Here is a 12,482-nt window from a genome sequence, read left to right as displayed (position 1 = left end):
CATAATACATTATTCTAATACACCAAACATTTGGGTACAACCCTTTTTATGACCCCTAGGTGAACCCGACACTTACAACCTCATGCTAATCACATTAGCCTACGTTAGCTCAACTGTCCGTGGACGGGACAAAGATCGCGAATAACTTTTAAGAGAGGACATTAACAGAGAAATCTGATTATCTCGAGGGACAATCAAGGTGCAACAACATTGTTGTACACGGATTTGCAGAATCTCCATATGAGACCTGGAGACAAAGTGAGGGAAATGATCTCCGACAAACTGAAGATAGAACAGAGGAAGATTGAGTTGGAGCCGCCCACAGGACAGGAAATCCCACCACCGGCCCAGGTGACAGGCCCAGGCCGATAGTCATCAAGGTTCTGAGGTTCAAGCACAAGGTAACGGTTCTGGAAAGAGCCAAGAACTTGAGGGAAACATACATCTTCCTCAAGTACATCTTCCTCAATGAGGACTATCCTGAAGCTGTGCGCAAGAAGAAAAAAATACTTATCCCGGCCATGAAAGCTGCCAAAGCGCATGGGGACATTGCATTCATCCGATATGACAGGCTTGTTGTCTACCCTCCCTCCCAAAAGCCTGGAAGGGATGAGAGTTTGTAGCTTTAACCTCACAACACACACACAAACACACTTAAACACACCAACGGATTAATGGACTGCAAAATGTATGTTTTATTTCTCTTACGTTGTTTATTCTTTTCCATATTATGTCTATCTCTGAGACGATAACAAGAAAAGGGCAAAATGTTTTTCATTGTATTTAATCGTTATTTAACTAGGCAAGTCAGTTAAGAACAAATTCTAATTTGCGAATTCTTACTTGTATAGCCCATATTAATATATGAAGCCTTATAAATAAGGTTTATGAAATCAATAACTTGCTAACATCAGATAACATTCATATGTTAGCCATTTCAGAGACTCACTTAGATCATTCATGTTATAATACAGCAGTAGCAATTAGGGATGCACGATATATCGGTGAACATATCGGAATTGGCCGATATTAGCCAAAAATGCCTACATCGGTATCAGCCGATGTCTCGTTTAACGCCCCGATGTGCAAAACCGATGTCAAATCTGATGTGCATACCTATATAACATAGGTACATGACGTAATGATGCCACGTAAAATGTTACGCTATACGTACAACACAGCATTCCTAAACTAGCCCACAATGTCTGCTGTGTGGATCGAGCAGTCAACAAGTCGAGCAGTCATTTGAAAGAGTAACAACATTTCACCGAGACAACTCAAAGGCGAAATCCATTAAAGCCAAGATAATGGAATCATTACCCTTGACAATCAAACATTCTCTGTCGTGGGTGATGTTGACTTTTGCTGCTCGGCCATGGAAACCTATTTCATGAAGCTCCCGACGAACAGTTATTGTGCTGATGTGGCTTCCAGAGGCAGTTTGGAACTCGGTAGTGAGTGTTGCAACCGAGGACAGAGAATTTTTATGCGCTTTGAGCTTCAGCACCCTGCGGTCCCGTTCTGTGAGCTTGTGTGGCCTACCACTTCGCGGCTGAGCCGTTGTTGCGCCTGCCCTATACGTTTCCACTTCACAATAACATCCCTTACAGTTGACTGGGCAGCTCTACCAGGGCAGAAATTTGATGAACTGACTTGTTGGAAAGGTGACATACTATGGCAGTGCCACGTTGAAAGTCATTAAGCTCTTCAGTAAGACCATTCTACTGCCAATGTCTGCCTATGGAGATTGCATTGATGTGTGATTGATTTTATACACCTGTCAGCAACGGGTGTGACTGAAATACCCGAATCCACTCATTTTAATGGGTGTCCACATACTTTTGAATATATAGATTACCTAGGTGAAACAACCACATAATCGCAGTCAAATATGCAGTATACAAATATTCCATTCTAGCTAAACAATGAAAATATAGTGTACTTTTTTTTATATATATCTTTTTTTAATACACACCTAAAATTTCTGAATTAGAAATCTGAGAACAGTAATATTTTACACTTCCATGAAGGTACTCAAAAGCAATTATTTCTGGTGTAAAATTTGTGGATATTGCATTTTGGAAATAAACTCTTCATATCAGTAAATGTGGACATCTCATTGACAAATTAATATGCACTAAAACATATAAATAAACATAAACATATAAATTAAAAACTTAATTAACCTTGTAAGAGTGCAGGTAAGGATGCATTCCATGAAACAGTTGTGATGTACAGTAAAGTCAATAGGGTTTGACCTGTAAATACATTTTTGCAGGTCTTTTCTATAATTCTTCAGTCACTTGAATAAGGTTCAGAAAAGTGGGGTGAGCTAGTGTATTGTGGATAAACAAAGGGAAAAGCCTTGCCAGTCTTGCCTCTTGGTTGTCCTGAGGGTCTGGCCAGTGAGCATCCAGTTAAATGTGCACAGACAGATGAGTCTGCCCTCGCAGCACCGCTGCACCTCCCAAGGGCACTTTGACATTTTCCAGGGACAATATGGGGCTGCAGTGACAAGGAAAACATTCCCTCCTTCCGTCTCTCCTTTCCTGCCCCAGACACTGCAATTCCTCTCTCTCTCTCTCTCTCTCTCTCTCTCTCTCTCTCTCTCTCTCTCTCTCTCTCTCTCTCTCTCTCTCTCTCTCTCTCTCTCTCTCTCTCTCTCTCTCTCTCTCTCTCTCTCTCTCTCTCTCTCCCCTCTCTCCCCTCTCTCTCTCTCTCTCTCTCTCTCTCTCCTCTCTCTCTCTCTCCCCTCTCTCTCCTCTCTGTCTCTCTCTCTCCTCTCTCCCCTCTCTCCCCTCTCTCTCTCTCTCTCTCTCTCTCTCTCTCTCTCCCCTCTCCCCTCTCCACTAACTTTTATTGAGTGCTGCTGCAGTAGCTGCTTTTTGCCTTTTCATTCTGTTACAGGTCAAGAGACTTGACAAAGTTCCAAAAGGCTGGTGGCGGCAGGGGAGAGAATGTGGGGAAATGTGACAGGGTTCAACTAAAGAAAATGAGACAGAAAAGGCAGGGCAACAAAATGCCTCAAGGTCGTTCTTTCAATCTGAAACTTGAATTTTTTTCATGGTGAGCTGTAGTTCAAACTGTACTGGACTGCAAACAGATTTTTTTAAAGCACACCTACTACTAAGTCTAAAAATAAAATAATTAAAGGCTCAATGCAGATGTTTTTATCTCAATATCAAATCAATTGTTGGTAACAATTTAGTTCCTTAGTGTAATAGCTTTTAATTAAATCTGACACTGTTTTTATATACTTTTATTTTATTTTGGATCCTATGGCTCTGTTGGGCTAAATTGCTGTGAGCGCTGCTGTCTGTCCTGGGATCCTGCCAGATTCCGCATAGGGGGAGAGACACAAAAGCCCAGCTAGCCTAGCTGGCTCGGCGGCCTCAAATGGAGGCCGCTATTGAACGTTTCCAGCACTGCAGGAGCTGTGTTTAATTTGCTTTGTTCCGGGACAAGGTGGACCGCGCTGACTTTCAGTGTAGCAACTGCTTGCTTGCGGAGGACTACAGGACGAAGTGGCTACTCTTAGCAAGCAGGTAGCAAACCTACACAAGGGAAGGGAACCCACGCCTGCCTTCTTTTTATTTTTCTTCCACCCCAGTAGTCGGACGCCGCTCTGGTCTGGTGGAAGTTTCGCCGCCGTGTCGACTCTCCACAGCCGACTGGCTGGTGCTCGGCAGGGTTCCATCCCCCAAAGGGTCTCCCCCTTCCCTGGAGAATGGAGCTGATCTCGACCCAACCAACCAGCCATGGAGGTACGTCACTTGCCGTAGAAGTTGAAGAAAGTATCCTCTGGCAACGGGGGACTCCATGGAGATGTTGAGCCCGGATCTGACACAGACCAGAAACAGCTTTTCCTCCCTGGATCTAGAGGTTCTGGCACCTTCTTCCTTGGGGGCTTCCCATTCAAGATCGGATTTGGAGGTACCTGCGTCTTCGTCCTCGGTTCTGTCTCCCTCTCCGGTGGCTTCTACCTCGGGTTCAGATCCTCGGAGCTCCCACCCTAATCAGACCGTGAGGCTGCCTGAGACTCCGGCCCATTCAACATCGCCAGCTGTCATCATAGGCAGCTCTATGGTGAGAAACATTTCTGTCCCCAAGGCAAAAACCCTGTGCTACCCAGGAGCACGAGTACACAACATAACAAGGCTGCTTCCGACTGTTCTACCACAGATGCCGGGAGCTGACACTGTCATAGTCCATGTGGGGTCAAACAACATCAGGAGGGCCAGCTCGGAACATTTGAAAATGGATTTTGAAGAACTGATTTTATCACTAAAAGACTCCAAAAAACAGCCAATCATTGCAGGTCCAGTACCATCGTTGGGCCGTGGGTATGAAAGATTACACATCTTGCTAAAAGACTACTGTAACTCTGCTGGAGTCACTTTTATAGATACCTTTGACACCTTCTGAAAACAAAAGATACTCTACAGGAATGACAGAGTCCATCCAAATCATCTTGGCTCTTGGACTCTGTCCACGCATTTCAAGACTGCGTTGAAACAATGACTGTGATCCAAGACCACCTCAGTTAATCCCTACCATTGTGACAATGAGTCATCATAATGCTGCATCAAATGTACATGATCCTAGGGGTATTGGCAAACACAATATAAGTAACTTAATTTATGTGCCCCTAATTGCACCGAATACTTCTGTTTATCCTACAGCTAGTGTATGCAGTAATCATGAGCCTATGAACCAGAGTTACACTATTAGCACTGAGGCTGTGTGCCCTAGTAGGAAGACCACGTTGTGCAGCTCACCCTGCAATATCAGCTTCAATATAAATAACGTGAGTAAGTCTACTTCTGATAAGCTTCCCAGTAAAGCATTAAAAACGATCAAGCAACCCAGACACCTGCTAAAAATAGCCTCGCAGCCTCTCTTTGGTAGTCCTCCCGGTTTTGACCTTTGCCTGTCCTGACCCTATACCCACCCGCCTGACCTCTCTGCCTGACCCTGAGCCTGCCTGCCGCCCTGTATCTTTGCTCCACCTCTGGATTACTGAACCCTGCCTGTCCCTGACTCTGAGTCCGCCTGCCGTCCTATACCTTTGCCTTCCCCTGGATTTTCGAACCCCCCCTGCCTGCCTGCCCCTGTTGCTACAATAAACAGTGTTACTTCGACAGTCTGCATCTGGGTCTTACCTTGATTCCTGATGTTATGGCCTTATACCCCCTGATACCCCCTGCTATAATGTGGATAAAGATTTACTTGTCTAACAGAACACAGAGGAGATTCTTTAATGGAAGCCTCTCAAACATAATCCAGGTAGAATCAGGAATTCCCCAGGGTAGCTGTTTAGGCCCCTTGATTTTTTAAATGGTATACCAAGAGTTGCAGTTAGTTTCAGAATGGGTGGCAAGGAATAAGTTAGCCCTAAATATTTCTAAAACTAAAAGCATTGTATTTGGGACATAACATTCACTAAACCCGAAACCTCAACTAAATCTTGTAATAAATAATGTGGAAATTGAGCAAGTTGAGATGACTGCTTGGAGTAACCCTGGATTTGAAACTGTGATGGTCAAAACATAATGATACAATAGTAGCTAAGATGGGGAGAGGTATGTCCATAACAAAGCGCTGCTCTGCCTTCTTAACAACAACAAGGTAGGTCCTACAGGCTCTAGTTTAGTTGCACCTTGACTTCTGTTCAGTCGTGTGGTCAGAAAAATTGCAATTGGCTCAGAACAGGGCAGCACGGCTGGCCCTTGGATGTACACAGAGAGCTAATATTAATAATATACATGTCAATCTCTCCTGGCTCAAAGTGGAGGAGAGTTTGACTTCATCACTACTTGTATGTGTGAGAGGTATTGACATGTTGAATGCACCGAGCTGTCTGTTTGAACTACTGGCACACAGCTCGGACACCCATGCATACCCCACAAGACATGCCACAAGAGGTCTCTTCGCAGTCCCCAAGTCCAGAACAGACTATGAGAGGCACACAGTACTACATAGAACCATGACTACATGGAACTCTATTCCACATCAAGTAACTGATGCAAGCAGTAAAAATAGATTTAAAAAACAGATTTAAAAAACCCTTGGAACAGCGGGGACTGTGAAGCAACACAAACGTAGGCACAGACACATGCATACACACACATGGTAACATATGCACTATACACACAGATGGATTTAATACTGTAGACATGTGGTAGTGGTGGAGTAGGGGCCTGAGGGCACATAGTGTTGTAACGGCAGTCCTCCTCCTCTTCATCTGAAGAGGAGGAGTATTGAGGGAACCAAGGCGCAGCGTAGTGAAAAGACATATTTTATTAACGAAACACGAACTTGATTAAACTAACAAAAACAACAAACAGTGTAGACAGACCTAGACGACGTACTTACATAAAACAAGAAAAACGCACGAATAGGAACATAGGCTACACAAACCGAACAAACCGTAAACAGTCCCGCATGGTGTACAGACACGGAAGATAATCACCCACAACGAACACTGTGACAACGCCTACCTAAATATGACTCTTAATTAGAGGAACGCCAAACACCTGCCTCTAATTAAGAGCCATACCAGGCAACCCAAAAACCAACACAGAAACAGAAAACATAGAATGCCCACCCAACCTCACGTCCTGACCAACTAACACACATAACAAACTAACAGAAATAGGTCAGGAACGTGACAAGTGTCTTGTGAAATCTGTGAATGTATTGTAATGTTTTTAAAATTGGATTAACAAATACAAATACTCAGACCACTCCCAGACATTCCTAGCCAAATTCTTGCTTGAGAAATTGCTCTTTGCTAAGAAGCTTTTTTTGTTTATTTTTGACAATTTTAATTAAAAACAATCACAGTAAGGTACCTAAAGGGATAATTCACCCAAATTTAAAAATGGTGTCTTTACCCTGTAAGCAGTCTATGAACAAGATATGACAGCAATCCATGCTTTAATTTAGTTTCCCTGGCATTCTTTCCACATGCTAACGGCACAAATCGCATTGGCATATTATCATTTTTCACAGATAATGTTCAAAACATCTATAAGTGACCTTGTTGAGTTTCACAATCAATTTTAGATACGTCCGATTATTTGGATATGATGCCCGAAAAAAATAAGTAAAGTCCAGTGACTTGAATGGGATTTGTGCCACAAATGCAAAAACGTTACCATATGGAAACAGTGCCAGGGAAACTAAACTGAAGAATGGATTGCTTTCATACCTTGTCTATAGACTGCTTACAGGGTAAAGAAACCAATCTGTTGTTTAATAATTTGTGTGAACTATCCCTTTAATTGTTACCCAAAAAAGGATTTAACATTGAGATAAAAACAACTGCATTGGACCTTTAACAGATATTACAATGGCATTTATTTGACTTAGTCCCACTACAGAAACATGTGTATGTTCAGCTTGGCCTCAAAGACGTAACATAGTAAACTTAAATCTGTGACACTCAAATTAGCATGATACAGTATGTTACTCTTGGTATGCTTATATAAGAATGAAGGTTACTTAAGCCAAAATGGAACCGCCGAGTGCTGAGGCACGTAGTGCATAAAAATCGCCTGTCCTCAGTTGCAACACACACTGCCATGTTCCAAACTGCCTCTGGAAGCAACGTGGCTGAATGGAAGCAAGTGTTCCAACATCTAGTGTAAATCCTTCCCAGAAGAGTGGAGGCTGTTGTGGCAGCAAAAGGGGGACCAACTCCATATGACTAACTATGATTTTGGAATGAGATGTTTGATGAGCAGGTGTTCTCATACTTTTGGTCATGTAGTGTATTCTATTCTTATTTACAATAAAAGTGACTGCGAAATTACACTATATGTCACGCCCTGGCCTTAGTATTCTTTGTTTTCTTTATTATTTTAGTTAGGTCAGGGTGTGACATGGGGAATGTTTGTGTTTTGTTGGTTTTGGGTGTTTTTTATGGTAAAGGGGTTGTTGTGTAGTATATGGGTTTGTGTGGAGTTCAGGTGTCTAGCGTTGTCTATGTATGTTTAGTTGTCTAGGAGAGTCTATGGTTACCTGAATGAGTTCCCAATTAGAGACAGCTGATTTCGGTTGTCTCTGATTGGGAGCCTTATTTAGGGTAGCCATAGGCTCTCATTGGTTGTGGGTAATTGTCTATGTAGAACGTTTGTAGCCAGTGTGTGCACATCGTTTATTAGCTTCACGATCGTTTGTTGTTTTTGTTAGTTTGTATTAAGTGTTTCGTGTTTATTTTTCGTCATTTTTAAAAATAAAAGAAGATGGCTTATTTTCCTAAAGCTGCGTTTTGGTCCGTCAATCCACCACACGATCGTGACAGAATTACCCACCATAGGACCAAGCGGCATGGAAAGCGGCAACAGGACCTACCTACACAGGATTCATGGACATGGGAGGAGATACTGGATGGTAAGGGGCCGTGGGCTCAACCGGGAGAATATCGCCTTCCTCGTGAAGAGCTGGAGGCAGCTAAAGCCGAGAGGAGGCGATATGAGGAGGCAGCACGGAGACAAGGCTGGAGACCCGTGAGTACAACCCAAAAATTTCTTGGGGGGGGCCTTAAAGGGAGTGTGGCGAAGTCAGGTAGGAAACCTGCGCCTACTCCCTGTACTTACCGTGGAGAGCGGGAGTACGGGCAGACACCGTGTTACGCAGTAGAGCGCACGGTGTCTCCTGTACGCGTGCATAGCCCGGTTCGGTACATTTCAGCTCCACGTATCGGCCGGGCTAGACTGAGCGTTGAGCCGTATGTCATGAAGCCGGCCCAACGCATCTGGTCACCAGTGCGTCTCCTCGGGCCGGCGTACATGGCACCAGCCTTACGCATGGTGTCCCCGGTTCGCCTACATAGGCCGGTGCGGGTTATTCCACCTCCCCGCACTGGTCAGGTGACGGGGAGCATACAACCAGGTAAGGTTGGGCAGGCTCGGCGTTCAAGGGAGCCAGTACGCCTGCACGGTCCGGTATTTCCGGCGCCACCTCCCCGCCCCAACCCAGTACCACCAGTGCCTCCTCCACGCACTAGCTATATGGTGCGTGTCTCCAGCCCTTTACCACCAGTGTCTAAACCACGCACCAAGCCTCCTGTGTGTCCCCAGAGTCCTGTGCGTCCTGTTGCTGCTCCCCGCACTAGCCCTGAGATGCGTGTCCCCAGCCCGGTGCCACCAGTCCCGGCACCACGCACCAGGCCTACAGTGCGCCTCAGCCGGCAGGAGTCTGCCGTCTGCACAGCGATGACTGAACTGCCCGTCTGCCAAGCGCCATCTGAGCCATCCGTCTCCCCAGCGCCATCTGAGCCATCCGTCTCCCCAGCGCCATCTGAGCCATCCGTCTCCCCAGCGCCATCTGAGCCATCCGTCTGCAATGAGCCTGCAAAGCCGCCCGTCTGCCATGAGCCTGCAAAGCCGCCCGTCTGCCATGAGCCTACTGAGCCGTCCGCCAGACAGGAGCCGCTAGAGCCGCCAGCCAGACAGGAGCCGCTAGAGCCGCCAGCCAGACAGGAGCCGCTAGAGCCGTCCGTCAGACAGGATCTGCCAGAGCCGCCAACCAGACAGGATCTGCCAGAGCCGCCAACCAGACAGGATCTGCCAGAGCCGCCAACCAGACAGGATCTGCCAGAGCCGCCAACCAGACAGGATCTGCCAGAGCCGCCAACCAGACAGGATCTGCCAGAGCCGCCAACCAGACAGGATCTGCCAGAGCCGCCAACCAGACAGGATCTGCCAGAGCCGCCAACCAGACAGGATCTGCCAGAGCCGCCAACCAGACAGGATCTGCCAGAGCCGCCAACCAGACAGGATCTGCCAGAGCCGCCAACCAGACAGGATCTGCCAGAGCCGCCAACCAGACAGGATCTGCCAGAGCCGCCAACCAGACATGAGCAGCCAGATCCGTCAGCTAGCCATGAGCAGCCAGATCCGTCAGCCAGCCATGAGCAGCCAGATCCGTCAGCCAGCCATGAGCAGCCAGATCCGTCAGCCAGCCATGAGCAGCCAGATCCGTCAGCCAGCCATGAGCAGCCAGATCCGTCAGCCAGCCATGAGCAGCCAGATCCGTCAGCTAGCCATGAGCAGCCAGATCCGTCAGCTAGCCATGAGCAGCCAGATCCGTCAGCTAGCCATGAGCAGCCAGATCCGTCAGCCAGCCATGAGCAGCCAGATCCGTCAGCCAGCCATGAGCAGCCAGATCCGTCAGCCAGCCATGAGCAGCCAGATCCGTCAGCCAGCCATGAGCAGCCAGATCCGTCAGCCAGCCATGAGCAGCCAGATCCGTCAGCCAGCCATGAGCAGCCAGATCCGTCAGCTAGCCATGAGCAGCCAGATCCGTCAGCCAGCCATGAGCAGCCAGATCCGTCAGCTAGCCATGGGCCGTCCCTCAGTCCGGAGCTGCAGTCCCTCAGTCCGGAGCTGCAGTCCCTCAGTCCGGAGCTGCCATTCCTCAGTCCGGAGCTGCCATTCCTCAGTCCGGAGCTGCCATTCCTCAGTCCGGAGCTGCCATTCCTCAGTCCGGAGCTGCCATTCCTCAGTCCGGAGCTGCCATTCCTCAGTCCGGAGCTGCCATTCCTCAGTCCGGAGCTGCCATTCCTCAGTCCGGAGCTGCCATTCCTCAGTCCGGAGCTGCCATTCCTCAGTCCGGAGCTGCCATTCCTCAGTCCGGAGCTGCCATTCCTCAGTCCGGAGCTGCCATTCCTCAGTCCGGAGCTGCCATTCCTCAGTCCGGAGCTGCCCCTTACCCTGGTGCTGCCCCTTACCCTGGTGCTGCCCCTTACCCTGGTGCTGCCCCTTACCCTGGTGCTGCCCCTTACCCTGGTACTGCCCCTTAGTCCGGAACTGCCCCTTAATGCAGTGTGGTTAATGTGGAGGGGGGTCATCTGGAGGAAGCTAAGGAGGCGGTTAGGGACTGTGGTGACGTGGGGACCACGACCAGAGCCGGAGCCGCCACCATGGATGGAAGCCCACCCAGACCCTCCCCTAGACTGTGTAATGGTGCGCCCGGAGTTCGCACCTTAAGGGGGGGGTTATGTCACGCCCTGGCCTTAGTATTCTTTGTTTTCTTTATTATTTTAGTTAGGTCAGGGTGTGACATGGGGAATGTTTGTGTTTTGTTGGTTTTGGGTGTTTTTTATGGTAAAGGGGTTGTTGTGTAGTATATGGGTTTGTGTGGAGTTCAGGTGTCTAGCGTTGTCTATGTATGTTTAGTTGTCTAGGAGAGTCTATGGTTACCTGAATGAGTTCCCAATTAGAGACAGCTGATTTCGGTTGTCTCTGATTGGGAGCCTTATTTAGGGTAGCCATAGGCTCTCATTGGTTGTGGGTAATTGTCTATGTAGAACGTTTGTAGCCAGTGTGTGCACATCGTTTATTAGCTTCACGATCGTTTGTTGTTTTTGTTAGTTTGTATTAAGTGTTTCGTGTTTATTTTTCGTCATTTTTAAAAATAAAAGAAGATGGCTTATTTTCCTAAAACTGCGTTTTGGTCCGTCAATCCACCACACGATCGTGACACTATATATTATTTACCATTCATTTCAATTGGGCACAGAACAATCTGAAACACAACCAAAACAAACAGCAAACGCATTCAACAAATATGTAGAGACACGTACAAGCTTGATATAATCATTGCGTATGGGACCAAATACTAAACTTTGACTACTTGAACAGACATATAAGTGAATTTGTCTGAATACTTTTCGGTTCCCTCGATATGGATTAAAATAACCTCAAATTAAAGCTGACAGTCTGCACTTCAACCTCATAGTAATTATACTATTTCAAATCCCAAGTGCTGCAGTACAGCGCCAAAATATCAACAAATGTGTCACTTTCCTAATACTTTTGGAGCTCACTGTACATACATCCAGTACTGTACCTATAAATATGTAAGTGCCTGTCATATTGTCTACAGTATCCACACAGCGGGTATGTAGATGTAGGCAGGGTGTATACCCAAAGCAGGGTGCATGTACATATGCCCAGGGTCTGTCCATGTACAGTGTTGTCAGGCCGGTGTGTGGAATGCAGGGTGCAGATGTGTCACTGCAGATCAGGACAGCGGCCCGTGTGACAGTTGAAGCGTTCTCTGTCAGTGGGGAGTGTGTGTGTGTGTGTGTGTGTGTGTCAGTGGGGCCTCTCTCCGGGGAGGTGCAAATCTCTGCACATCCCTGCATTGGAAATCATCCACGGCATCTTGATGAGCGACAGTCCCCAGAATGTGATTGACTGGCACACTAACACGGAGCGACGGCTGCGCACGCCACGGGGGCGGAGAGGCAAGGGGACCACAAGAACATGGCCCTGTCCCTGACACAAAGAACACAAGCCCAGACACATATAACAAATCACTGCACATTAGGATCCCATCTCTCCCTCTCTCCTCTATGGCTGATATGACTGACTGATACCCATGGCTAATGTCATTAGTTTCATCTTCCATAGAGCTGGAGACAGAGACAAAGACAGCTATAGCAGCTAGCATTTATCTGTCATTAGAAC

General features: G+C 47.1%; 1 protein-coding gene across 1 annotated transcript in view; it reads left to right on the top strand.

The window, feature by feature from the left end:
* Positions 1–240: 240 nt before the first annotated feature.
* LOC129861427 (plexin-A2-like) overlaps positions 241–12,482 on the top strand; it is a 108,595-nt gene continuing 96,353 nt past the window's right edge. The window contains exons 1-2 of the mRNA XM_055932813.1: positions 241–358; positions 3,611–3,764. Coding sequence (XP_055788788.1) covers positions 241–358; positions 3,611–3,764 — 272 coding nt within the window. The remainder of the gene's footprint in view (positions 359–3,610; positions 3,765–12,482) is intronic.

This window comes from Salvelinus fontinalis, chromosome 8 (assembly GCF_029448725.1).
Source record: "Salvelinus fontinalis isolate EN_2023a chromosome 8, ASM2944872v1, whole genome shotgun sequence".
In the NCBI taxonomy this organism is placed as follows: domain Eukaryota; kingdom Metazoa; phylum Chordata; class Actinopteri; order Salmoniformes; family Salmonidae; genus Salvelinus; species Salvelinus fontinalis.
Note: the sequence above shows the minus strand (reverse complement) of the source record. Positions and strands in the feature narration are given on the sequence as shown.